The 22,635-nt window shown below is 44.5% G+C and overlaps 5 protein-coding genes across 5 annotated transcripts in view; 1 reads left to right on the plus strand and 4 right to left on the minus strand.

The window, feature by feature from the left end:
- Nucleotides 1-4,832, minus strand: part of LOC134192050 (general vesicular transport factor p115-like) — a 13,681-nt gene extending 8,849 nt beyond the window's left edge. Inside the window, exons 1-11 of the mRNA XM_062660724.1 lie at nucleotides 4,747-4,832; nucleotides 4,582-4,668; nucleotides 3,097-3,161; nucleotides 2,972-3,036; nucleotides 2,816-2,916; nucleotides 1,436-1,500; nucleotides 1,334-1,371; nucleotides 1,215-1,270; nucleotides 1,100-1,147; nucleotides 809-881; nucleotides 657-741 (exon numbers count right to left, since the gene is read on the minus strand). Of these exons, the coding sequence (XP_062516708.1) occupies nucleotides 657-741; nucleotides 809-881; nucleotides 1,100-1,147; nucleotides 1,215-1,270; nucleotides 1,334-1,371; nucleotides 1,436-1,500; nucleotides 2,816-2,916; nucleotides 2,972-3,036; nucleotides 3,097-3,161; nucleotides 4,582-4,668; nucleotides 4,747-4,824 (761 nt within the window). The 5' untranslated portion in view covers nucleotides 4,825-4,832. The remainder of the gene's footprint in view (nucleotides 1-656; nucleotides 742-808; nucleotides 882-1,099; nucleotides 1,148-1,214; nucleotides 1,271-1,333; nucleotides 1,372-1,435; nucleotides 1,501-2,815; nucleotides 2,917-2,971; nucleotides 3,037-3,096; nucleotides 3,162-4,581; nucleotides 4,669-4,746) is intronic.
- Nucleotides 4,833-4,865: 33 nt separating this feature from the next.
- On the plus strand, nucleotides 4,866-9,947 carry LOC134192009 (synergin gamma-like). The gene is made up of 9 exons (XM_062660677.1): nucleotides 4,866-4,886; nucleotides 4,943-4,983; nucleotides 5,046-6,382; nucleotides 7,043-7,109; nucleotides 7,168-8,765; nucleotides 8,824-8,974; nucleotides 9,316-9,360; nucleotides 9,424-9,515; nucleotides 9,570-9,947. Exons 1-9 carry the CDS (start codon nucleotides 4,870-4,872, stop codon nucleotides 9,834-9,836), a joined length of 3,615 nt encoding a protein of 1,204 aa, XP_062516661.1. The 5' UTR covers nucleotides 4,866-4,869; the 3' UTR covers nucleotides 9,837-9,947.
- LOC134192010 (brain-specific homeobox protein homolog) lies at nucleotides 9,909-11,218 on the minus strand. Its single transcript, XM_062660678.1, has 2 exons — nucleotides 10,365-11,218; nucleotides 9,909-10,300 (listed from the first exon to the last, which is right to left on the minus strand). Exons 1-2 carry the CDS (start codon nucleotides 10,792-10,794, stop codon nucleotides 9,909-9,911), a joined length of 822 nt encoding a protein of 273 aa, XP_062516662.1. The 5' UTR covers nucleotides 10,795-11,218.
- A 497-nt stretch (nucleotides 11,219-11,715) lies between these two features.
- On the minus strand, nucleotides 11,716-18,408 carry LOC134191922 (dual specificity mitogen-activated protein kinase kinase 5-like). Its single transcript, XM_062660566.1, has 23 exons — nucleotides 18,277-18,408; nucleotides 18,166-18,214; nucleotides 18,035-18,102; nucleotides 16,359-16,416; nucleotides 16,253-16,284; nucleotides 16,121-16,185; nucleotides 15,999-16,050; nucleotides 15,874-15,938; nucleotides 15,775-15,814; nucleotides 15,576-15,644; nucleotides 15,465-15,517; nucleotides 15,368-15,396; nucleotides 15,188-15,249; nucleotides 15,082-15,130; nucleotides 14,949-15,022; nucleotides 14,827-14,877; nucleotides 14,701-14,772; nucleotides 14,609-14,638; nucleotides 14,521-14,547; nucleotides 14,423-14,455; nucleotides 12,261-12,322; nucleotides 12,154-12,199; nucleotides 11,716-12,066 (listed from the first exon to the last, which is right to left on the minus strand). Exons 1-23 carry the CDS (start codon nucleotides 18,385-18,387, stop codon nucleotides 11,785-11,787), a joined length of 1,479 nt encoding a protein of 492 aa, XP_062516550.1. The 5' UTR covers nucleotides 18,388-18,408; the 3' UTR covers nucleotides 11,716-11,784.
- Nucleotides 18,409-19,418: 1,010 nt separating this feature from the next.
- LOC134192455 (uncharacterized) lies at nucleotides 19,419-20,836 on the minus strand. Its single transcript, XM_062661193.1, has one exon. The coding sequence runs from the start codon at nucleotides 20,834-20,836 to the stop codon at nucleotides 19,460-19,462; it is 1,377 nt and encodes a 458-aa protein (XP_062517177.1). The 3' UTR covers nucleotides 19,419-19,459.
- Between the last annotated feature and the right edge of the window lie 1,799 nt (nucleotides 20,837-22,635).

A 22,635-nucleotide genomic window follows, 5' to 3' on the forward strand; every position in this document is an offset into this window, starting at 1 on the left:
AACGTACGCAACAGACCAGGAATATCAAGTGAAAGGGAAAGTAGCCAGGGGGGTAACTGTAAGCAGAGGTGTGTGACTTCTAGAAATGGGGGATAAACTTCACAATGATACAGGACACGCCCACTTTTATTGGCTTCTAATTGACTGATACGGTAGAATCAGTGACAGATCCAGACTGAAAAAAGTGGTGTATATACTATATACAGCTTTGGTCCTCACACGTATTTACAGTCCACAATTTTTATGAACACGCCTACACATGATGGGGCTATAGACCGGTCTAGCCCATGCCACGCTACACCCCTGCTGTACAATTAGATTAGGTAGTTTGTTTGTGTCGTGTGATGGTATGCATACGAACAATGCAACAGTCTCTGTGCTTGCAAAATAATGGCCCAAGCTCAAATTGCACCCCATGCTCAAATAATGCCCCATGTTTCATGACTATAAAAATAGTGCTCCATGGGGCACTATTTGAGGAAATACGGTAGGCACAAAGGAACAGTGCATGCAAAATCGTGACTTTCAATGTCACATACCATCACAGATGCCTGATAACTTAGCAATTCAAATGTATAAGGTTTAGTTAATTGATCATTTACTGTTGGCTTATTGCTGCGATTAATAAGTTTGTTATGGTTTATCGATGTGATAACCTTGCTTCACGAAAAAAGTTCTGATTCAAGTTGTTTGACTTCAGGAGACTTTGTATGAGAAGAATGCAGTCTTCTACAACAATACCTACAAAGATATTAAAATATAGTTGATAAAACTAGTTCTTTATGTAAAGTGTGGTTTAGATGTGTACCTCCGTCGGTCAGTCCTTCCTCCATGATTATATCCAAAAGACGATCAAATGCATTCTCAAATGCAACGATTTTCTACCCAAGACAATTTGAATGTATATACACTAACATGCCCAGTACACACACACACACACACACACACACACACACACACACACACACACACACACACACACACACACACACACACACACACACACAACCACCACAACACTTAATATGTTAATCATGCATTGGCAAATTCGTACAAATCTATTCGAGATGCCAACACAAATAAACAACTCTGATCTCACCTGAATCTGAGCATTGCCCTTAGTCAAACTGAGCAGCACCAGCACACTCTACAAACAGATCAAACCATCTGACGTCAAACACACTAACCTTCACTCATGTCAACCACCTGATCACCTCATTTCTAATTATCTCTCTTCTGTCTGAAAGAAGGTCCATCAATCTGGAAATTCCTACAATCAGCCAACGACATCAATCACTAACAAAAAATTAATACAAAACACAATACTACATACCCATTGGACAACCAAGAACATGTTCTTGCATCTGCGTACTAAACCATCAGATCAATACAATACTACAGTCTCAGCACCCGCTGCATGTCTCAAAACACAAACCATTTGTTGCTGGCAAGAATTTTCAACACTTTAACAGCTGGCCATTTCACATGAAAATCAATCTCCTATAAACATGACAACAGTAGTTACGCGTAACCATCCCCTCCCCTTTTCAGCATCCGAACGGCAGGGAGGGTCTGGTAGATAAACAGTGAATACTGCGGTGAGCTAAGTTGTCGTTTGTAATAGTCAGGTGACCTTGGATAAATACTGATGGGAACGTTGTGTATTCCAGAGCTCATAATGCGCTGTTTTCGGTCCAGCTCTCTGTAAGAATGTCACCCTTAACCAAGGGGGCTGACTATGGCCGGTTAGAATGAGAACGATAGGATCTTTCCGGTCTGGTGGTGCTTCCTTTTGACAAAACGCTTACCAGTTTGGTGAAAGCCGACTGAAATGTGACGTTCATACAGAGAACTGGACCGAAAACAAGACATGATGAGCTCTGGAATACCACAGTATTGCCATCAGTAACCATCCAAAGTCACCTGACTATTACAAACAACCACTTCGCTCACCGCAGTATTCACCGTTTATCAATGAAGCAGCAACACGACAACATCAGAGCAACTGTACCAGACCCTTCCCCACCATCTGGATGTCGAAAGGGGGAGGGATGACTACGCGAGACTATGAAACAGGCCATAGACACGGTAGATCTACGAGTTGTGTATAAGAACTACAGACGGTACAATACAATCAACTGATGGACATACAAAAAGAAAAAACAAACAACGTTTAATTGTGTCTTCCAAAAACAGCAACAGCATCGCATAATAGTCTGAACCATGAAAGTAAGACAATCTAGTGGTTGCCAATGGAAAGAGGAAACATAACAATGTCGACAGCCACATGTCCAGACTGTCACAATGGCCATCTTAGCACATATTTTCCCATTTCCGGTGTATATCACAATAAACAACAATTTGCTTCAACATAAGTCTTATTGGGTGGGAGGAGTCGGTGTTGCCATAAGAGAGGTAAATTGGCACAAAGAAAGCGATACACACCAATGGAAACCACAAACAACTTCAATGCATGAATGGCTAACAGTAGGGTAACACTGTCTCCACTCACTTGTCTGTAGTTAGGCCACTATTTGTTGATTCATAGTTTCTCATCAGACAGACAGACAGACAAACAGACAGACAGACAGACAAACAGACGGACAGACAGACAGACAGATGGACAAACAAACAGACGAACAGCAGACAGACAGACAGACAAACAAACAGACGGACAAACAAACAGACGGACAGCAGACAGACGGACAGACAGACAGAAAACCGATGCATCTGTCTTTCCATCAGCTTTCCTGCAATGCCTTTACCTTGCAATGCTACTGGAAGACAACAATGTAGCAACCAGACGGTACCATACCTCAACAAAACCAAGTAGCAATGACACGTTTGACTGTTTCTTGAGTAATATCTCGGTAAACTGAAGGCCGAGATCGTTTTCCGGTTTTTCTCCATTTTCACCTAGAACACACAGTCAACACGACTTGTCACCAAGTACAGTACCCATATAACATACCAACGTCTTGAGTCACTATAATACACAACGTTTCCAATGCCAGTTCTGTCATCTCGACGTCAGCCCTACACAAGAACAAGTGAGAGATATCATAGCCAAGCCGCGATCGACAGTCTGTGTTTCACTTGTCTCTCTCTAGAACGCCTAGCAACATGTCCATTGCGCGTGTTCCAACTTCCAGTTTAAATTTCTACCCAAAGCATGTACATCAAGTAATGCAACTAGAGCTGACAATTTAATTAGTACACACACACACACACACACACACACACACACACACACACCCTATACTATAATACGCCAACCCATGCTTCCGTCTGTCTGGATGAATGTCTGTAATACGCCGATTGTTGCAAAACGCGGCGGCCTGGTCGAGTTCGGCCGTCCAAGACGAACGGTCAAGTCGGATTAAAGCCAGAAACGAGACTTTGGTGTTCTGAAATGAGACGAGCCAGAGTTTGTTTGTTCAATCAATTAACCGAGTATGCGGATGTGACGTGCGCTCGCCAGCCACGTACACCATCCTCTAATTCACAGAGTGCAAGATGCACTGGCTCACTGGGCCGCTTTTGTGTGCGTGCGTCCATCCGTCCATGTGTCATGGAAGGTGCGTCTTCTTCGCAGAAGTGGCGTACAACGATAGATTGCCACCGCCCAGATTGTCACCATCCATAAGGTGAGGTAGTAAGCAGTAGTACCAAGATAGAAAAACAGTTTGACAAACAACAAACAAACGGTTGACAAGAGACAGACTAATAGACATACAGACAAATTCAAATTGTCAATATAGACAATCCAAAGGACAGACAAGCATACATACATACGTTCATACCACAAACAGAAAACACCCAGACAAACAGTTAGTCGGAGACCGACACATAAACAGACACATACAGCAAACCAATTCATTTAATTAATATTAAAAAGACAACAGCACCTACAATTACAACTATCCACATCATGACAACAGTATGGAGGAAGATCAAAGGGTTTTCAGTGATGGTACCAGAGTTTTGAAGTTGACACACAAAAAGTTTTTAATTTATTTAATTAAATAAATCACATAATTTCATATGGTCATTTCATAATTTTTAAAACTTTAAAAATATTCATAAAAATTTTAGATTAGCTCCTGAAGCATACAACATTTAGAATTTCTGTAAAAGGATAAGTCAGCAAAACGTGCTCTCTCCATTGTGTACTAATTAACAAAAAAAGTTTCAATGTCTTATATACAGAGCCGTATAAAGAGACTCTGATTATTGCACAGCCTCGCGTATCCAGACCCTAATGTCGCTACACTGACTATTTGCAGATATATATATATATATATATATATATATATATATATATATATATATATATATATATATATATTGCATAGCCTCGCGTATCCAGATCCTAATGTCGCTACACGTACGACGCGGCGGTAGGGTCTGGCTACGCGAGACTAGCCTTTTGTATTGCAAGTCTTCGTGTATCTTTTGCCATATACATGCAATGCAGCTAGCGTGCGTACGCATGCTATGCAAGCATATTACGCAGTTTGAACGCCATGCAACTACTAGCAGCTCTACACTCACGCAGGCACACATCATGCCACTCAATACCTTCGATAGAGATCTCAGAGCGCGGACTGCGTCTCTCCTATCGTCCAGCAGCGTTGCAGACTGCAGACGATCGCACAGTCGTTCGATCTGCGCACAAAAAACGAAATTGCGACGCGACGACGCGACGCCCGGTCGTGGTGATGGGCGATCAGAGTGCACTCTTACCGTCTCCACGCCTGTCGGTTGAGCCGTGTCGCCAGACCCTCCCAAAACCGCGTTGATTCCCTTCGAAAAAAACTCCATCTTGGACACGTGGCATACGCATGCGCAAACGATCTCTCGACAAAAATGGCTCAGAATTTTGGGTTAGCATCTCGACGAAGTTGGTAACGAACGCGTATGTTTTAAAACTATTGTTTAGGTATGGTTTCGGAATGAGTCAAGGGCAAGGGCAGCCGCCAGGTGAGTGAGTAAACGAACTGAGTAGATGCGGTGTTGTGTGTCGCTTATGGTTGCGTTTAAAGGTAATGACATGAACGTTCCTGGTCATGTTCCGCAACAACAGCAACGTTTTCAACACTTTCAAGGCTATTCCCAATATGGACATCCGGGCTTTTCACACGGGCACAGTCATCCAGGTGGATTGACTCCTCAGCAGTACCAACAGTACGCCATGCAACAACAACACCACATGCAGCAACAACAACACCACCACATGCAACAACAACACCACATGCAGCAACAACAACAGCACATGCAGCAACAACAACAGGCGATGCTAGAACAGAAGAGAAAACTAGAAGAAGAGGAACGACATCGACAGCAGGAGGCATTGAAACAGAGAGATTTTGAACTGCAGAGGATGAGACTCCAAGCCATGGGGTCACGTGACAAGACCTCGGGCAAATCCAGTCTGGATGACATGTTTGGAAAGGCTCTCACCGGCCTCACGTCTTCCTCACCGAGCACACAACGCCAGCAGACGCCAACGACGACCAAAACGAATATTTCAGAATTTACTGATTTTAAACAAGCGTCTCCGGTTGTTGGTCAACGAGTAGTAGTAGCACACGTGGGCAGTCATCCCAACCCATCCCTAGTGGAGTCGAACGTAGCACCAGTGGTGACATCAGCGAGCAATACAAAACCAAAGTTGCACTCGTACAGCAACTTGTTGCAAGATTCACTCGACGGCATGAAGGATCATCAGTCACAAGGTCGGAGGGATTTCTCCGCTCCCGTCGTTCCGAAGTTCGAGGCGAAACCGTATACCCAGACGTATGCACAGTCGAACAAGGCTCGTTCTTGGGGTGAAACGTCCGAGGATTTTTCGAGTCTCTTTAGAGTCGAGGCTCCGCAGCAGCGTGTGCACGAACCGGTAGATGATTTCCAACCGTTTTCGTCTGCAGTGCCTCAGCCTGCTGCTTCTCTTACACAAGAAATGCCTCCTCCATCTGTAGCTCAACAACCGCATACGAACATGGTGACGTCTCACGCTCAGCCGGGAGCTCGAATTCCTTCGTGGTGTTTGCCAAATTCTCCATTGGTTCCTTCGTTGTATAAGCAGGTTTTTGACCAGTGCAAGGATGCTACGGGCATTCATGTTGATACAAACTTTGTGTTTCCGATTTTGTTGTCGTCGGGTCTTTCTAGGACTGTGTTGAAGGCGATCTGGGCCACAGCAAACAAGATGACTCTGGGGAAGTTGAACCGTATTGAGTTGTACATTGCGTTGGGACTCGTTGGGCTTGCTCAGTCTGGCTGTATGGATCTGAGGGTGGCTGTATTGGCAGCTTGTGCTGAGCCAGTTGTGCCACAGTTGCATGGCATTCAACTGGTTGACACAGAAGACAAGGGACAGGTAGGAAGTCTGTGAGTTGAGGTTGTTTGGTATGAGTAGACTGTGAAGGTTTATCTTTGGTGCTTGTGTTCCTTGTTTTTCTGTCTGTCTGTCTGTCTGTCTTTTAATACAATTAGCAACCAAGTAGACAAGAGCAAGAGTCTGCTGTCTATCTGTGTGTGTGTGTGTGTGTGTGTGTGTGTGTGTGTGTGTGTGTGTTTGTTTGTTTGTCTGTCTGTGTGTCTGTCTATCTGTGTGTGTGCACACGTGTGTGTGTGTCTGTCTGTCTGTAAATCAAAGCTAATACAATTAACAATCAACTAAACAAGACCAAGAGTCTGCTGTCTGTCTATCTGTGTGTGTGTGTGTGTGTGTGTGTGTGTGTGTGTGTGTGTGTGTGTGTGTGTGTGTGTGTGTGTCTGTGTCTGTCTGTCTGTCTGTCTGTCTGTCTGTCTGTCTGTGTGTAAATCAAACCTAATAGAATTGGCAACCAACTAATCGCAGATCTTGTATTTACAAATACAATTATCTGACACATTTATGTGCCTTTGTGTTCACTATACATTTTCATTTCTGTTTGTTGGAAAACTCACGCAGCAGTTGTTATAATTGATCACGATGCTATCACTACCCAACTATTGTTTCCTTCTACCATTTTGTAAGTACCATCTCTCTTCACAGGATCCAGTGAGTACATCACCGGTCCAACAAGACCTTATGGGCGGATTTGAGAACCCCAACACTAATGGTGCTCCACTTTCATTCATACACAATGAACTGTGTCCTTATTCTTGTGTGTTGAATAGTGATAACCAGCATGGCTGCTGGCACTCATGTACAAGGGGCTGCCCAAGTATTGCCAGTGCAAGTAGCCAATGTGAACCCAAATGCAGACGTCGAGACTAACGTGGGTGATCAGTATGGTGCATTTCGTGCTCTTAATGACCCTAACCCTAACGATGCAGCAGTAACAGTGCAGTCGTTGATCCCTGCTGTTTCCACCGATCAACTTCCCGTGGATCCGTCGGACAAATACAGCATCTTCCGCTCACTTGAAGTATCAAACCCATCGGTTTCAAATTTGCCGCTGGGAGGATACGAGGCATCGGCTACATCTGCTAATATGATGGTAGACTCACAAGCAGTTGGTGCTCCTCATGTGACAGCCGGTAGTGGCTCGTTGGCTGGTGTGGTTGGCATACATGATGTCGCTGTTGAGCAACAGCCGGTCGGTCAAGACTTTGGTGCTTTCTCTGATTTCCAGTCGGCTCCTGTAATGTCGATGTCTCAACCACACCCGAGCATGACTACTGGTGGAGACTTCGCTGACTTTCAGTCTGCTACATTTGCTGTCACGCCATCCACCCAGCCGCAGTCTCAAGGTCATTTACCTAGTGATATTGGAATTTCTCCTACCCCATTAACAGCCCATGCTATCATCAAGGATGGCCCAACTCAGACTCTGGATACAACACATTTTGGTGACTTCTCGGCTTTCCAGTCCACGGCTTCAGTGGAAACTCCTCGAGTCTCTTTCACAAACACCAACCAGGCTATTGTTCGAACAGTTGAGCTGGTGCATACGACTGGCGACGTCCAATCTAGTAACGAAACACAACCATTATCTGTACACCAGAAGGAGCCTCTGGTGAGCCAAGTGGATCACAGCAGTGACTTCTCGGACTTCCAAATGGCCAATACCTCACAATCAATGTCAATTTCAAGCAACACCAATAGTCACAGTGGCAGCCTTCCTGCCACCGACTCGAAACGCAGTCCACCATCAGACCTTAGCGGCCACAACAAGACTCTCTTAGCTCTAGCAATGGACAGTCAACGAGACGAATCACCGGGTCCATTTGTTGTGGTGACCGGAGACTTAATTGTAGAAGAGCCAGCAGCAAAGGAGCAATTGCATGCGACTGATTTGCTCAAAGGAGACATCCCTCTTGTTGAGCCTGTCACCGAGCTAACGTCAAAACCCGCAATGGAAGATGATAGTTTTGGAGAGTTCAGTGGAGCAAACGTGACATCAACAGAACCAGAGCTTGGATTCTTGTCACTCGAGCCGGCCGTTTCAAGCATGAGTGCTGCTGCATTCTCAGCAACGTCTTCGACATCTTCGCTGTCAAAAATGAACTTCACGTCCGGCAACTGGAGTGACCTTACATCATTAGCTGACATTGGAGTATCAAATAAGCCTGTCACTTCACATAGTATTGGTGGATCCGTTTCCACCACAGGAGACAACGAAACAAAATTGACTGATAATTTGCCATCAAGCCATAACATGAATGTTTCACGTGTACAGGCAGTGAATAGGACTATGGGTGATCAGACAATAGCCCATTCACAGCCTGCTGTTTTTGGAGGCCGATACGATCTCACTAATTCTGCAGAAACTGTGAGTAATGTGTTAATCTGTGCATGTTGTGCAGCTCACGTTGTTTGTGGTTTCGTAGGAGACCAGTCTGCATGAGCAGGCGTGGAGTAAATGTGTTAAGTGCTGCTTTGAAGACGTCCAGAAGGCTTGCGATATTCTCAAGCAGATGCCTAGTCAGCAGGTGCTTAGCGAGGTATTCGACTCGAAGGAAGGCAAAACGTATTTCTCTGGTGAGTGACAGTTGGTAGTGTGCGTGTGTGCGTGCGTGTGTGTGTGTGCGTGTGTGTGTGTGTGTGTCTGTTTGTGTGTGTCTGTGTGTGTGTGTGTCTGTGTGCGCGCGTGCGTGTGTGTGTGTGTGTGTGTGTGTGTGTGTGTGTGTGTGTGTGTGTGTGTGTGTGCGCGCGTGCGTGTGTGTGTGTGTGTGTTTGTGTTTTGAGTGTAGTAGCTGTGCCTGTACGTTACAAGCCATTAGTTAAACAGACAAACAGACAGAAGAAACGGTCACACAACGTTCAGTCACAATGGTTTTTGTCATCTTGAGTAACAATCGATCTCCTTATTTTGTGTGCAGCCGTTATCGAAGTTTATCGGGTTGCTCGTCGAATTCAAGCCACCGGTTAGTCCCCTCCTAATCACTAATCTATAGCCCATCATCTAAGGTCCACAACTGTTTCTCTAGCACCCGAATTGCCAGGACTGCAAGTACACTTCGACGATCTGAACTCGAAATGGAACGTGCTCAGCTCGTTTTTTCGAGACACCGACCTGGAAGTAAGCACAGCCCGTTCTCTACCCGCTTGTTCTTAGAACACCTTAATGTTTTAGCCTTCAGCTGCGTCACTGGATTTTACTGACCTCACAGTATCAACCTCTAAGTCGACTGACTCGGTGTGTGGTGTTTGTCTGCTGAGTGTCGCCAAGAGTGGAGACGCAGGACTCGACGGACAGGCGAATGGGAATCGAGCGTCCACCTATAACAAGGCGGTTCTTTCCTACGGAGGACGACGCTATTGTGCGTCTTGCGCAAACTATTGGTGCAACAGGGTGGACTCGGTTCTACCAGCACTGCCGCTGTTTAATCCATTACTCTGACGGGAAACACGAATATACATAACGTGTAATCACGACATAACCTTAAAAACTCATTGTAGCTAGAGTTAGTCTCTACAGGCATTGATTATCTGATTTCGTTGGGCTTTGTGAGTCTGCTGTACAAGTCAACTCGTGTTCTGACTCGTGTTGCACTTCGTCCTCCTCCTTGACATACGAAAGTTCCTTATTTGCTTGCTGTTCCGGTGACGGCGACATGTCGTCCGACTTGCTCTTCTGTTTCTTCCACTTGGTTCTTCTATTTTGGAACCAGGTCTTCACTTGCGTCTCGGTCAACCCCAGGTGCAGTGATAATTCAATCCGCTCACTCACTGTCAAGTACTTTTGACGTTCAAACACCTCTTCTAGACCAGTCAGCTGGTCTTGAGAGAAGACTGTACGTGAACGTCGACGCCGGACCTTGAAATGACCAGTTGAGACAGAATAGCGCATGTCCATGCTCGCCGCTAGAAAGAGCACAATCAATAATCCATAAACCTCTAGCCGCTCGCGTTCGCTCTTATTCCATACCTTCGTACGGATGGTACGTGCCGGGGTACGGTGCTCGACGGAGGATTCCAGGATGGTGCAACGGACTGGGGGATAGCACAGGGCGGTACGACATGTCACCGATTCCATTTCGAGCCTGCGTTGAAGTTCTTGGCGTGAACATCAGCTCTCCGCCCTCCCAGTTGGTGCGAATCGACGCTAGAGTGGCTCCAGATGGGTTGAAATAGCAGACGTTGCTCTGAGTAGTTGTGATGGGAGAGGCAAACTCGGATACCGAGATAGCCGGTAGGCCGCACATATTTGCATTTCCGTTCCTCGTTCCGTGCTCGGGCAATCCGGAGACCGGAAAATTTCCCGTCATTGCGAACGGTCTCGAGAGTGGATTCGGGCTCATGAAGGTTCCACCCTCGCTACCTGTCGAGCACAAATCTCCGCCGATTGCCCTATTCATTGCTGGACCAGATCTTCACGGTTGCTGGGACGAAGTGAGAAGAGGTGGAGTTGAGAAGTGAGCTTGTGGACACTGATTGGCTCGCGCGACGCATTTTTCTTATTATGTGTGTTCGAATGGTTTGACACATTGTAGTGGCAGTGGCACATAGCTGCACCTATTCCTCAGCGCAGTTCACGCGAATCCAGCTGGTTTCGAAAATCAACTGTTTGCCTCGTTGTCGTTTATCGCAAAGAGATCGGGGAAGACGATAGAGGCGATAGTACACGCATACATCGACTGTTTGACTGTGCCTCCTTACTCTAACTAAATGCAGTGTCAAGTGGGTATGAATGACACAGACCCGCCTCCAGACTGCAAACGACGCCTGCAATTTGTGACATGCGCCGATGTGCTAGCACGAGGTCCCTCTCTGAGGGTTGCGACCGAATTCATGGGAGTTAGAGGGTTTAGTAAGCCAAACAGGCCGTTTTTAGTAATAACACGGTCAGTGTCGAAGGCAGGTGTACAAACCAGGGGTGTTCAACATAAAGGATATATTATATAAATTTTAGCTTCCCGTAAAGTGTTGCTGGCATGCGAAGAAAGTCACTTGCAGTCTAGACCAGTAATCGCTGCATATTTGCATTTATATATATTTATATTCGACTGACGTTTCCTGATCAGAGATTTGTATACTGCCATTGCAATCGATTTCTTGACAAATTACGGATGCTTCGCGGAATCGCAAAGGAGCATGGCTTACTACGCAGGCGTGCATAACTGCCTCGGAGTACGGACTGTCAGTGTCAGCTGATGTGAATGAGTCGACGGATATTTCTACCAGCGATCCAAGACAGAAGGCACGGGGGTACTCCAGCACCCTAGGCACCCTCTCTGGCTACGCCACGCCACTGACGGTTTAGCATTCGAAAACGACAGTTAGTTAGATTACTCTATTTTACATGACTCTAGAGGTCTAATTAGTACTCTATACTCTTACTCTATTGTTTACGTGACGTCCATGCTAGAAGGGCAGTAACTTCGCGTACGGACGTCCCAAGCGTCGCGACGGCTGTTTGTCCTATCGACAGTCTCGGGAGCGCGAAGAGGAGACAGCGAGCGTATGCTATTGGAGAGCCGCCGACTGGCTGAAGTCTGAGAGACGCGAGCAGAAGCCGGGGAGCCGGTACTGCACGATACCCGTCCTCTGTTCTCCTCCAAGGATCGACATATCCACGTTGCTATCACAGCGATGTTATTGTCGTCGCAAGCAACGTAGAACGGATGTTGCTGCGAAAGGAGGAAAGCAATCCAAAACCCAATACGAACAATCAGTCATCCTCAATAATTATTGACTGCATGTACTGTATGTCTTACCATCAGCATGTTGAGACTGGGTCTTGACTGCGTACTTTTCTGCATGCTGTGCGAACAACAGTTAGTCGGAACATTTACGTCATTGAAAGAAATAGATGCATTGATACCACTGGCAGAGAAAATCGACGCACGCCGGTGAAAATTCATCGGAAGGTAGCTGAGGTGGTTCCTAGTGGAATAACACACTAACGTTATAAGTAACCATCATTCAATCAACCCTCAGTTACAAGCACGCGGTACTACATCATTACTATCACCAACAGATACATGACATGACGTTGCATTGTACGCACCGTTCTCATGCATAATTCATGCCTGTAGCCAGATAAAGGAGGCGACCCCGGATGTTGGTCATGCCAGAGCCTCGGACTTCCACCTGTCTGTTGCGTGCCGAAGTACTATGCATTCTTTACACTATTTTTAGGGCTGTGCCCAGAGCGAGTTACTAAAAATTGGGTTCAACTTGAGCTCGCAAGAGAGTGAAATTCGAATGAACTTGAAAAACCACTAATACCTAGACTTAGGCGGCTCTGTCATAGTCGAGTACACACCAGAGCATCTACGTCAATCGTCGATTGCTAGAGACCGCACCTTGATTTTTGTGACACGTGCCAAAAATCAGAGGCCCTCCTCTGCCTCCTCTTGGCTACGGCACCGTAATTTAAATTGCTGTGTACTGGCACCAACCACTCACTGAACGAATCAATGCTTTCATGGACTCAAATGACCAACTGGTGTACCTATCTTAATTAATTGGCAGAGAAATATCTGCCACGATATCGCCTCCTGCCTTTTTCCACTGTAACTGTCTACTCCTAGACTTTGAACCTACCGCTTTCACTAGAAGAGGTAACAAACATTATCGAGCAAAGAGATTTAGCATGGGCTGTTGTTGAAAAATGCGTCACCTCTCCCGGATGTACGAAGTCAGAGTGGCGGACCTAGAGGGTGGAGCAACAGGCGCGCGCCCATTGTACCCCTTGAAACCGGAAGTATAGTGCACCGAAATCTACCAGGTATTTGAGCATGCGCAGAGTCGCATTGTATAAAACATTGTATAAAACTAGTGCTGTACATGTAGCAGAGCTTGGTAACGTGATCGTGTTTCAAAGTTTTGTTAATTCTTTATCAGTAATTCGTAATTAATTCAATAGATTTTTCTAATTTGTTTCGTGACATCACATTGCCAGTACCCCAACAATACCTTAACTAGTGACCTACCCCTTTCAGAAACTCTGCAAGACTGCACCATTGGCTACCAACTGGTCACTAACAATGGAAACTTGCACACATTGCCAACCCATTCGCATTACAATAGAATCCCAAATAAACTGTCATTCAGTCGTAGATATCAAATTGTATCACAGCACGTTTTCAAGCTATCATGTAAATGGCGGTCACTACTCTGAATGATACGACCACATCTATACCTTCATAGCGATAACAATATAATTAACACCCGAGATAACAATGAGCGCATGAGGTAGCCTACATTCCTGGTTACTGGTTGGTCTAGTGGGTGGTCTATGGTCTATAGAACCACAGAAGTATTACTATAACCCTAGCGTATGCGCACATCAGGTTAAAAAATGTACTAATATGTATTACTACTACACTTTTATCACACAATAAGATCTAGTTCCCTCAAGGGTCCAACCCATTTTCCCTTTATGTGCTAGCCTCGTCCACGGACTCATGTGAGCCTGGCAGTGTCTGGTTCCCGTATGACACTTTTGCCTCATGGAGTGTCCGGTTCCTGTGTGACACTTTCAGCCTCACGAGAGGCTGAAAGTGTCACACAGGAACTGGACACTGCCAGGCTCATGTGAGTCCGGGGACGAGGCTATCATGTACTTGGTTTATAGACAGAAGCACACACACAGAGACACAAACAAACAAATAAACAAACAAACACAGACACACACACACACACAGGCACACACTTATACACGCACACACACACACACTTATACACACACAAACAAACAAACAAACAAACAGACAGACAGACACAGACACACACACTCACACACACACACACACACACACACACACAAACAGACAGACAGACAGACAGACACACACACACACACACACACACGCATGGACACACACACACGCATGGACACACACACACACACACACACACACACACACACACACACACACACACTCTATATCTCTCTACATAAGGGTACATGCACATGTACTTACACTGCTGACTCCTACATACTCACAACTCAGTTTAACCTCACTGACTCATTCTCACCTCACTGACAATGCACTGCAGTAGATCGATTGCCTAAAACGTGTGATACAATCTAAGTCCCAACAGACAGAGCATCATGCAGTCAAATGTATACCTACCAACATTCCTTCAGGAGACGAACCAGACTACACACAGAAACGTGAGAGAGCCACGCACATCATCGTGAACAACACAATTCACACTGACCTTACGAAACGGAAAGTAGCCAAGAGCAATCTTACAAAACAATACAAAATATTACCATTTTATCACGTGATCAAAATAATAATTATTTAAACCTCTAAAATGGTGACTCCAAGACTCCACACTTCAGAGTGTACACCATACTGACCACCAAGGATACGTTCAGGCTTCACGAAAAATTACTACAAATCAGTCTAAACTTGTAAAGCAATCAGTCTCACTGCCATGTAGGCGTTTGTTCCAACGAATGTCTTTGCTATGGAGTTTACAAGCTAAAATGCACACAGAGACAGAGAGGGTACACTACAGTGAGGGTAGGATTAGTCACCGGAAGAGATCCTACCTGAACACTCACACCAAAGTCGCATAGTTTTACCAGTCCTTTTGTGTTCACTAAGACGTTTGATGGTTTCACATCTAAACAGACGTCAAACGTTATTGACCATCCATTGTGAACACACTAACTGTGTAGAGACCTCGATGCATTATTTTTAGACTCCACAAGTATTCCAACCCTTTGACGACCTACAGCAACAGACATGCGGACTACAACGACTTGATTGTGTCTCGGTTCTTGCTCACTGCGACTACTATCCTCCCGAGTACTGGCTCTGGTATTGGTCCGTATGCATCTAGAGAACCTCCTGCAAGGACACACGGATATACAAGCAAGCGAGCGTGCGTGTGACCACACACACACACACACACACACACACACACACACACACACACACCACGACATCGTACTAAAACATCTATTACCGTCCATAAATTCAGTACAAATTGATATCCTAAATAAAGCAGATAAGAAGGCATTACTTTTAAAACATAACTATGCATTTATACAAGATCAACGTGCCTGTTTTCAATAAAGAAAGCACCATAGAATCCAATAATGTATTGTGAGTGACACTGGAAAGCAGAAACGACTTCGTGAGTGACTGGGTGTATCATTGTGAGCATATAGTACCTGGTGTAATACATCTAGTTCAGACATAATCTGCCTTTGGACTTCAACAGTCACGTCCACCGGAATAACCTGGAAATCATGACAACGTGTACCTCATAACACAACAACGACCAACAAACAAAAAACAAACACAGTAACAGATAAACAAGCACAAACACATAACAAACAAGAGAAATTGAGTGAAAAAGGAGAGAATGACCTTGACAGCGATGATAGTCTTTGAAGGCTGATGTATGGCTCTAATGGAAAAGCAAACAACTGTAGTCTGTTTTCATTTGTCTGTCTATCTATTATGTACCTGTACACTGTCCCACCGTTGCCATGGCCTAACAATTCGAGATACTGTAACTCGTTGGGTGTGATCTACATGTTAAGACAGTCGACGACTACAGCATCGTATTGCCCTTTCTTCCCACAACAAACCTGGCCTGACGTCACGATCGCGTGGAGATCATCACTGGTTTTCCTTCTGTCACTAAACGAGTGTATGTATGTATGTATGTACAATCTTGTCAACAGGTATCACGAATGAAATGGTTTCACACCTTCCACTGCTGCCCCCGCTCCCTCTAGCCGCAGCAGATTCCTTCATAGGAGCTCTCGTATTAACCTACAAGAATCATTGCCTTACTTAGTCGACTGTTTGCAACCTTCTGTGGTTTTGGAGTGACACTAACTGTAAGTCCAAACATGTTCTTCATTTTGGCCACTATAAAGGAATACCCAAATGTGTTAGTTGCTACGAGAGAGGATTTATGGATTGAGTGATGGTGGGTGACGTACCCTTGGGAAATATCTCTAGATGCATTGACCGCCCGTCTTCCCCACATCGAAAGAAATACTGCAAAATTAACATATTACAGTCACAAAGACATAAACACAGATGAACTGCAATCCTAAAAATTATTGTTATGTGTCGTTATGCCCCTCAATGATGGGCAAGTGGGGTCTTTACCCCATCTGGCACCCACCAACCCGGTGGGTGAGCCCAGCAGGGTACATGTTTCTGTGTAGTCAACACAGCAATCAATGACTAGCCAATTTAATATAGATAGCAGGCATTACAGTGACCACAAACTCAGACAAGCACACCTAGTGGATATCAATGACCACCAGGAAGCACTGAACGTCATCGTCAATGGACCATTTGCCAGACCACAGAAACTCCCCAACGACTGAAACAAGTCATAGTCTCATGGATAAAGCTAGAGAAACATGAGAAAGAAAGACAGACAAATTTCATAATTTACTGTCGTCACTGGAGTTTGAACCCCTAAACCATGGAGTGGCAGCCATTGTCGCTAACCACTTATTATTAGACATTATTAATAATAAATGAATAAATAGAAATAGAGATGACACAATTTTGAATAAAGTTTTAACCTCTGCAACACCAACCACAAAAATGTAATTATAGTATTGTTATCTCATTTCTCTCACATCATTACATGACGTAGTTCAAATAAAACACTAGAGATGTGTTCCGAATAGTTGACAATATGACGAATACGTAGATCGAACAGCTCTGCAACTAACAGCCATGTGAGACAAACCAATCACTCTGAGTTATATATATATATATATATATATATATATATATATATAAACAAAAGAGTCAAGGTGTGTCCCACAATCGCATTTATCTTGCATTCCCTGAAAAGGGAAGTGAAGCCCTAAACATATACAAGCTGCTAGGCAAAATTCGCCAGGTTTTAGAGCAAGCTCGTTTGCCGTTGGGATTGCTTGCAAGCAGGCACCAGCTCCCTTTCTACTGACTGATCTAAGTCTGGCTGAAACTTCATCTGAGTTTTCTTTCCCTAGCTGAAGATTGTAATCATGATCAACCATTGTGCACGTGAGACAATGTTGTAATGTGATATGTCAAATATATAGGGTATATATATAACCATGTAGCTGATTGCTCATTGTCCTGGTATGACAACTGATACAATGCCAAAGATCTCAAATTGCATGACAACGACACAAAGGCAGCAAAATGATTTCAAACTGCTGTGGCTATAGATTGTCTTAATATCTAGCTGTCTAACTGAATACAAGATTCTATAATTCCTACAATTCAAAATATAACCACAACACGCTTAACTCATGTTGCAGATAAAAGTGATCATTTGTAAGTACAGGTAGAGGCAGGAGCACATAACAATTCTAATACAAAAAGATGGAGCAAAATAAATGGAGATTACGTCAGTGTAATGGTGCCAGCGAGTTGGTAACGAAGGATGTGATCCTGGTTATTTATATAAACAAGCTAGAGCAACACAAATGACTTGCTCGTCTTTTGAATGATGTTTAACTCCAATTTTATCAACATTTCATTCTCTCTTTCATTTCCTTCCTTCATTAATTAATATTAAACTATTTCTAACATTTCATTCTCTATTTCGTTTTTTTCCTCTAAATTAGTCTACTGGTTTCCCTATTTCGTGCATGCGACTTACGTAGTCTATCATGGCAAATAGCTCGTCGTCACCCCTCACTGTAATTCTGTCTCCCTCTTCGTCCATATCTGCAATCAGACATGCCACTCCCACTCATTACCATCATCATCATCTTTCTCTGTCTGCCTTACAGTCAAACGCAGTCGGTAGAGTCCCCGGCATAAGACTGTTCAATACACCCTGAACAAGTGATAAATTATAAAGAAACCAAGCGAGTACTAGTAAGACGGTAGGTAACTCACAATGACGTCCATGAATTGGACAACTTTTGGAACGGTCCAGTCAACGTCTTCTTTCCCCCCACACTCGGTGCACTTTATACGAAGTACCATAGGAAAGGGAAACGTCGCCATTCATTCAATTAGGACGGTCACGTGTTTCCGGCGCACTATGGCAAGACCCGTATGGAAGACCCGTATGTTACGCCGGACGAAACGTAGAACTCACTTTAGTAGCTAAGTAAACGTCGAATGTACAGTATAAATCCACCGAGCCTTTACTTTACTAGAAACTGTCGTGTGCATTTTGTACGTGTAGGCTCTGTAAAGTTACACAAACAAATTTCACTCTTTTTTCTTTGGGATTACGAGGCTATTCTAGAGACCGCCGTCCAGAAACTAAACACTTTCCTCGCGTATCGAGACTGTAAACGTTTTCTTACTTAAATTTGTTTAGTTGTAGACCTAGTCGCGAAGCTCACTACTAGCTATAGCACTACAATGTTGCTGCATGTGTAGAGAGATCTTCGATCTCTTCTCTGCATGTATCAGATTTTTAAAAAAATTAGTTCAAATTATGTTGTTGTTCTTAGCATCTGTTTGTCAAGACTCCAAATATTTTAATTAATTAAGTTTTTAGAAACTAAGTTTTAGTGTAAAGGTGCGTGCCGTGTTCGCTGTCGGTCAGCTCCTGAATGCATGCCGTACTTATACGATATCTCAGTAAGGCAGGAGACATCAGCCTAGTGAATCAAAAGACGAATAACGCATGGATGTCTATTTTGGGAAAACGCTATTCGAAAACTGAAGCGTGCTCAGTGCGTGGTCACACTGCTAATTCCTAGTGCTAGCGGTACCAACAAGGGTACCGTGAGCAGCGCCGGATCCAGGAATTTTTGAAAGAGGGGTTCACCGTTAGCAGTTATTTATAGCATTACTAATTTTTTTCTAATAAAATTATATAAAATTATTGAACCACGCCTATTGGAAAAGAGGGGTTTTTAACCCCCTTAACCCCCTCTGGATCCGGCCCTGGTGAGAGTTCTTGGGTTGATATCAGTTGAACGACCAAACGAGGTGTGTACAGAATTATCTAGCATTACGTTTGTTACTCTCAAAAGGTAAATCCACGCAGTCAATTAGATTCTAGCTTATATTGACATGTACAAGAAGCAACAAGACAGCACCATCGATACATCAGCAGACACTAGAAGAAAGAGTTCCTCGTACTTGCACTACATTTGGCAACGTACTTATCGTAAACCTCTCGTACGTTTGTCGTGTTGACTGCGGACAAGAATGCCTTGCTGGTCGCACCAAGATGGGGGCATACAACCGGTAGATCGTCTAGTATTCGCACGAAAGACAGCTCCTCGTCCAATTCGAATGTTGGCATTCCACCCAACTTGCTGAATCTGTCGGCGGCCGAAGCAAGACCGGCAAGCCCTAGTTCTGTATCAGTCACGACAGCAGGAACTGTTGGTAGAGGAGGTGTGTCAGGGGCTGGTGTGTCCGGAAAGTCAGTTGGTGCGACTGTGAAGCCGATATCACGTCCTGTGATGTGACGAGTGTAGTACTTGAGCCACGCGTAAATGGTCGGAAACTTGAAATTGCTTTTGTTAATCTTGTTGTTGCAAGTACATCGTTCCTCTTCACAGTCACACGGGCAAATGTTCTTGCACGGACGTGGCGTGTATCGGTAACTTGGGAAAGAAATGAATGAACAACGACAGAGTTTCTTGTAAGCTCCCTGGTAGTTCTTTCTCGCTTCTTCTGCGTTGGCTCCCCATGTCACCACGAACCTGAAACTAGCACTCTTGTCACATTTGAGAGAATTCCTGATGTGTCTGTAGTGAAGCGTCAGGTCGCCATAAGACCCATTGGGGTCGAACAAGTATGCGTTAGGAGACGAGTCCCAATAAGAGAAACCGACGTGTTCGGTAAAGTCGAAGTTGCCGTGCGGTTGAGAACAGATGCCGTATGCCATCGTATTGCAACTTACCGGACCCACGGCTTCGGCATAGTGTTTCACACCGCCTGGATAGATGACGTCGTTGATGGTACTGAATGTGTAGAATGGATTACGATCTTGATCGGGATCGACGGCGTGCACGACTCTCAACCTCTCGATATTTCGACACGTGCATCGATCGTTGGGATATTCTGCCTTAAACTCGACGACGACGGTACGTCCGCGAAAGTCCCACGTCTCCTCCTTGGTGAGTATGATGTGTTTCATGTCGAACTTGTGACGTATACCGACCGTACCCGTTCCATCGTCCAGGACGGTCGTCTCTAGTACTTTGTAGTTGCACGCGTTGAAACCGTTGGCTGCATTTCCTTTGAACTCGTAGTAGACGCCGTGTGCGTAGTAAGAGACGACGAGCAACTGCCAAGGACTGCCGGGAAAGGTCGTCTCGACGGGACAGCAGTCTTCCATCGTGAAACCTCGTCGTGTGGAGCGGTCATTCCAGAGACCGCAGTCGTTGTAGTCGATCTGCGTGTGCCTGCCACCGATGAGAACGCAGTCGGATATCTGACTGACTGACATCAAAGCCACGAGCGCAAACACTCGACGAAACATCTTGAGAACAAGCTTAGTCTTAGACTCTACTCAAGATGATCCAGTAAAGTTCTGCTCGATCTCAAATTTTCATCTGCTTATAAATTGTTAGGAAGCCTCGACTAAAGATACCATATGCACCACAGTCATGCACTAAAAGAGTGTCACCATCTTCTAATTTGAGATGTTGGAAATAGAAAAGACTAAACGGCGGACAAAAGTGTTCGTCGAGCTTATACCGACTTCCCCATCTATCCAACTTAACGGACATAATTGCATATATACAGCTTCTTAATTTAATGTAAGAATCCTAGAGTAGACATGGAGATGTCACGCGTTGATGTATATACTTTGATTTAGTAGAGGAACTAACCGCGTATTGGCAGCTATTTGTTTCATATCTCTACTAAATATATCCATTTCAAATTTCTTAGACTCGCTAACTAAACATAGCAACGGACACGTTGGACAGCTATTAATACATCATCACGTAAGGGATATCTAGACTAGCAGAGTCAGCTGTCGATGGAAACAGCTCATGATCAACAAAGAGGTAAACCAACTTGACAACGATATAGAGACAGAACAGACATACATACGTTGCATTTATCTTATAAATGAAACGAGAGACTTACAGTAATTATAAAGCAATTTGTAGTCATCGATGCGCACTGCAAACTAACTCTTTTCTGTGCAAGAGAGGATTCTCCACTCTAGACCGTGAACATAATGCTAGAGCTGCAGCTTCACCTAGATGTCAACACTAGGTTAGTAAGTCATATACAAGATATTGATGTACCTAGTTATTGCATCATCTGTGTGCTATATTCGAACAAAATCACAGCCGTGCAGTGTGTGCTAGTCTGTTCCAGTCTGGCAACCTTATTAAACAGTCCGAACTTGTCAGGAAAAGAGCGTGCACGATATTAAAATATATTGATAGCCGTTCTAGTCCGGCAATTAATCAAGGGCGCGTATACATAGAGACAATGTCGCTTGTCAGAGTAAGAACACGATATTTATAGATATCTATAAAGTATGTTTTGTATAAAGTACTAACGGACACGCGATTCCTAGAAAGTTTGCTTTGTCAAGACTCTCTAATTAAGAACACCAGGATGCCTTCACGTTGCCCGAAACCTTTGTACGTAGGCGTGTCCGATAACTAGCAACCACGAACATCTTTGAACTACAGATCTTGTTCACTACGTTTTGCAGTAGCTAGTGTGTTGGCAAGAGTTGCAGTCTGTTATGTTTTAGTTGTTCTAGAAGAACGACTGAATGCATGGAGCCATTTGTGTGTATCAGGGAGTGCGGCATCAGGAAGTGCGGTAGCACTCCCTATGTAGGTAGGGATGCGAAGAATCTGAAATGGCGGCGTAGTGCTTCCCACAACGCCATGTTGTTCCGGTCACGTGTGTACATGTGACTACCGTTTGGAAGCCTAGCTGCCACTTCCACCTGCTGCTACATGCTGCTTACAGTTGCGTGTAGTTGAACATGTACGACTATGTTCAACGGCGCGGCGTCCTGTCTGACTCTCTGTTCATGTCTAACTCTTCGTGGAACTCTAGTAGGTAATGGGAGTTGTTTATAGATGCAATCAGTGTTATTACGTACATCCGTCAGCTGCTATGTACTTCCGTGTATGCTGAGCGTAACGTGGGAGTTGTGTAGAGATGCAATCAACGATTGAAATCCTGGCCGAGCTGCACACGTTTACTAGGACTGTCATTTCCATTTCAAACAACGTACAACAGCATAATTAGCACCACTGAAATGTCAATGTACACTAATTATCGTGATATGGTTCACTTCGA

This window comes from Corticium candelabrum, chromosome 16, assembly GCF_963422355.1.
Source record: "Corticium candelabrum chromosome 16, ooCorCand1.1, whole genome shotgun sequence".
NCBI lineage: Eukaryota > Metazoa > Porifera > Homoscleromorpha > Homosclerophorida > Plakinidae > Corticium > Corticium candelabrum.

Bases quoted from the DNA above. Each gene is read 5' to 3' on its own strand.
- LOC134191922 (XM_062660566.1), bottom strand. From the start codon at position 18,387: ATGGCGACGTTTCCCTTTCCTATGGTACTTCGTATAAAGTGCACCGAG. The intron at 16,051-16,120 runs GTGTGAAACCAT...ACACTCGTTTAG, and splicing joins AGCGGGGGCAGCAGTGGAAG to TGACAGAAGGAAAACCAGTG. The intron at 15,518-15,575 runs GTACTATATGCT...TCTGCTTTCCAG, and splicing joins AACTAGATGTATTACACCAG to TGTCACTCACAATACATTAT.
- LOC134192010 (XM_062660678.1), bottom strand. From the start codon at position 10,794: ATGAATAGGGCAATCGGCGGAGATTTGTGCTCGACAGGTAGCGAGGGT. The intron at 10,301-10,364 runs GTATGGAATAAG...TGCTCTTTCTAG, and splicing joins CACGTACCATCCGTACGAAG to CGGCGAGCATGGACATGCGC.
- LOC134192009 (XM_062660677.1), top strand. The intron at 8,975-9,315 runs GTGAGTGACAGT...TTTTGTGTGCAG, and splicing joins AGGCAAAACGTATTTCTCTG to CCGTTATCGAAGTTTATCGG. The intron at 9,516-9,569 runs GTAAGCACAGCC...TTAATGTTTTAG, and splicing joins TTCGAGACACCGACCTGGAA to CCTTCAGCTGCGTCACTGGA.
- LOC134192455 (XM_062661193.1), bottom strand. From the start codon at position 20,836: ATGTTTCGTCGAGTGTTTGCGCTCGTGGCTTTGATGTCAGTCAGTCAG.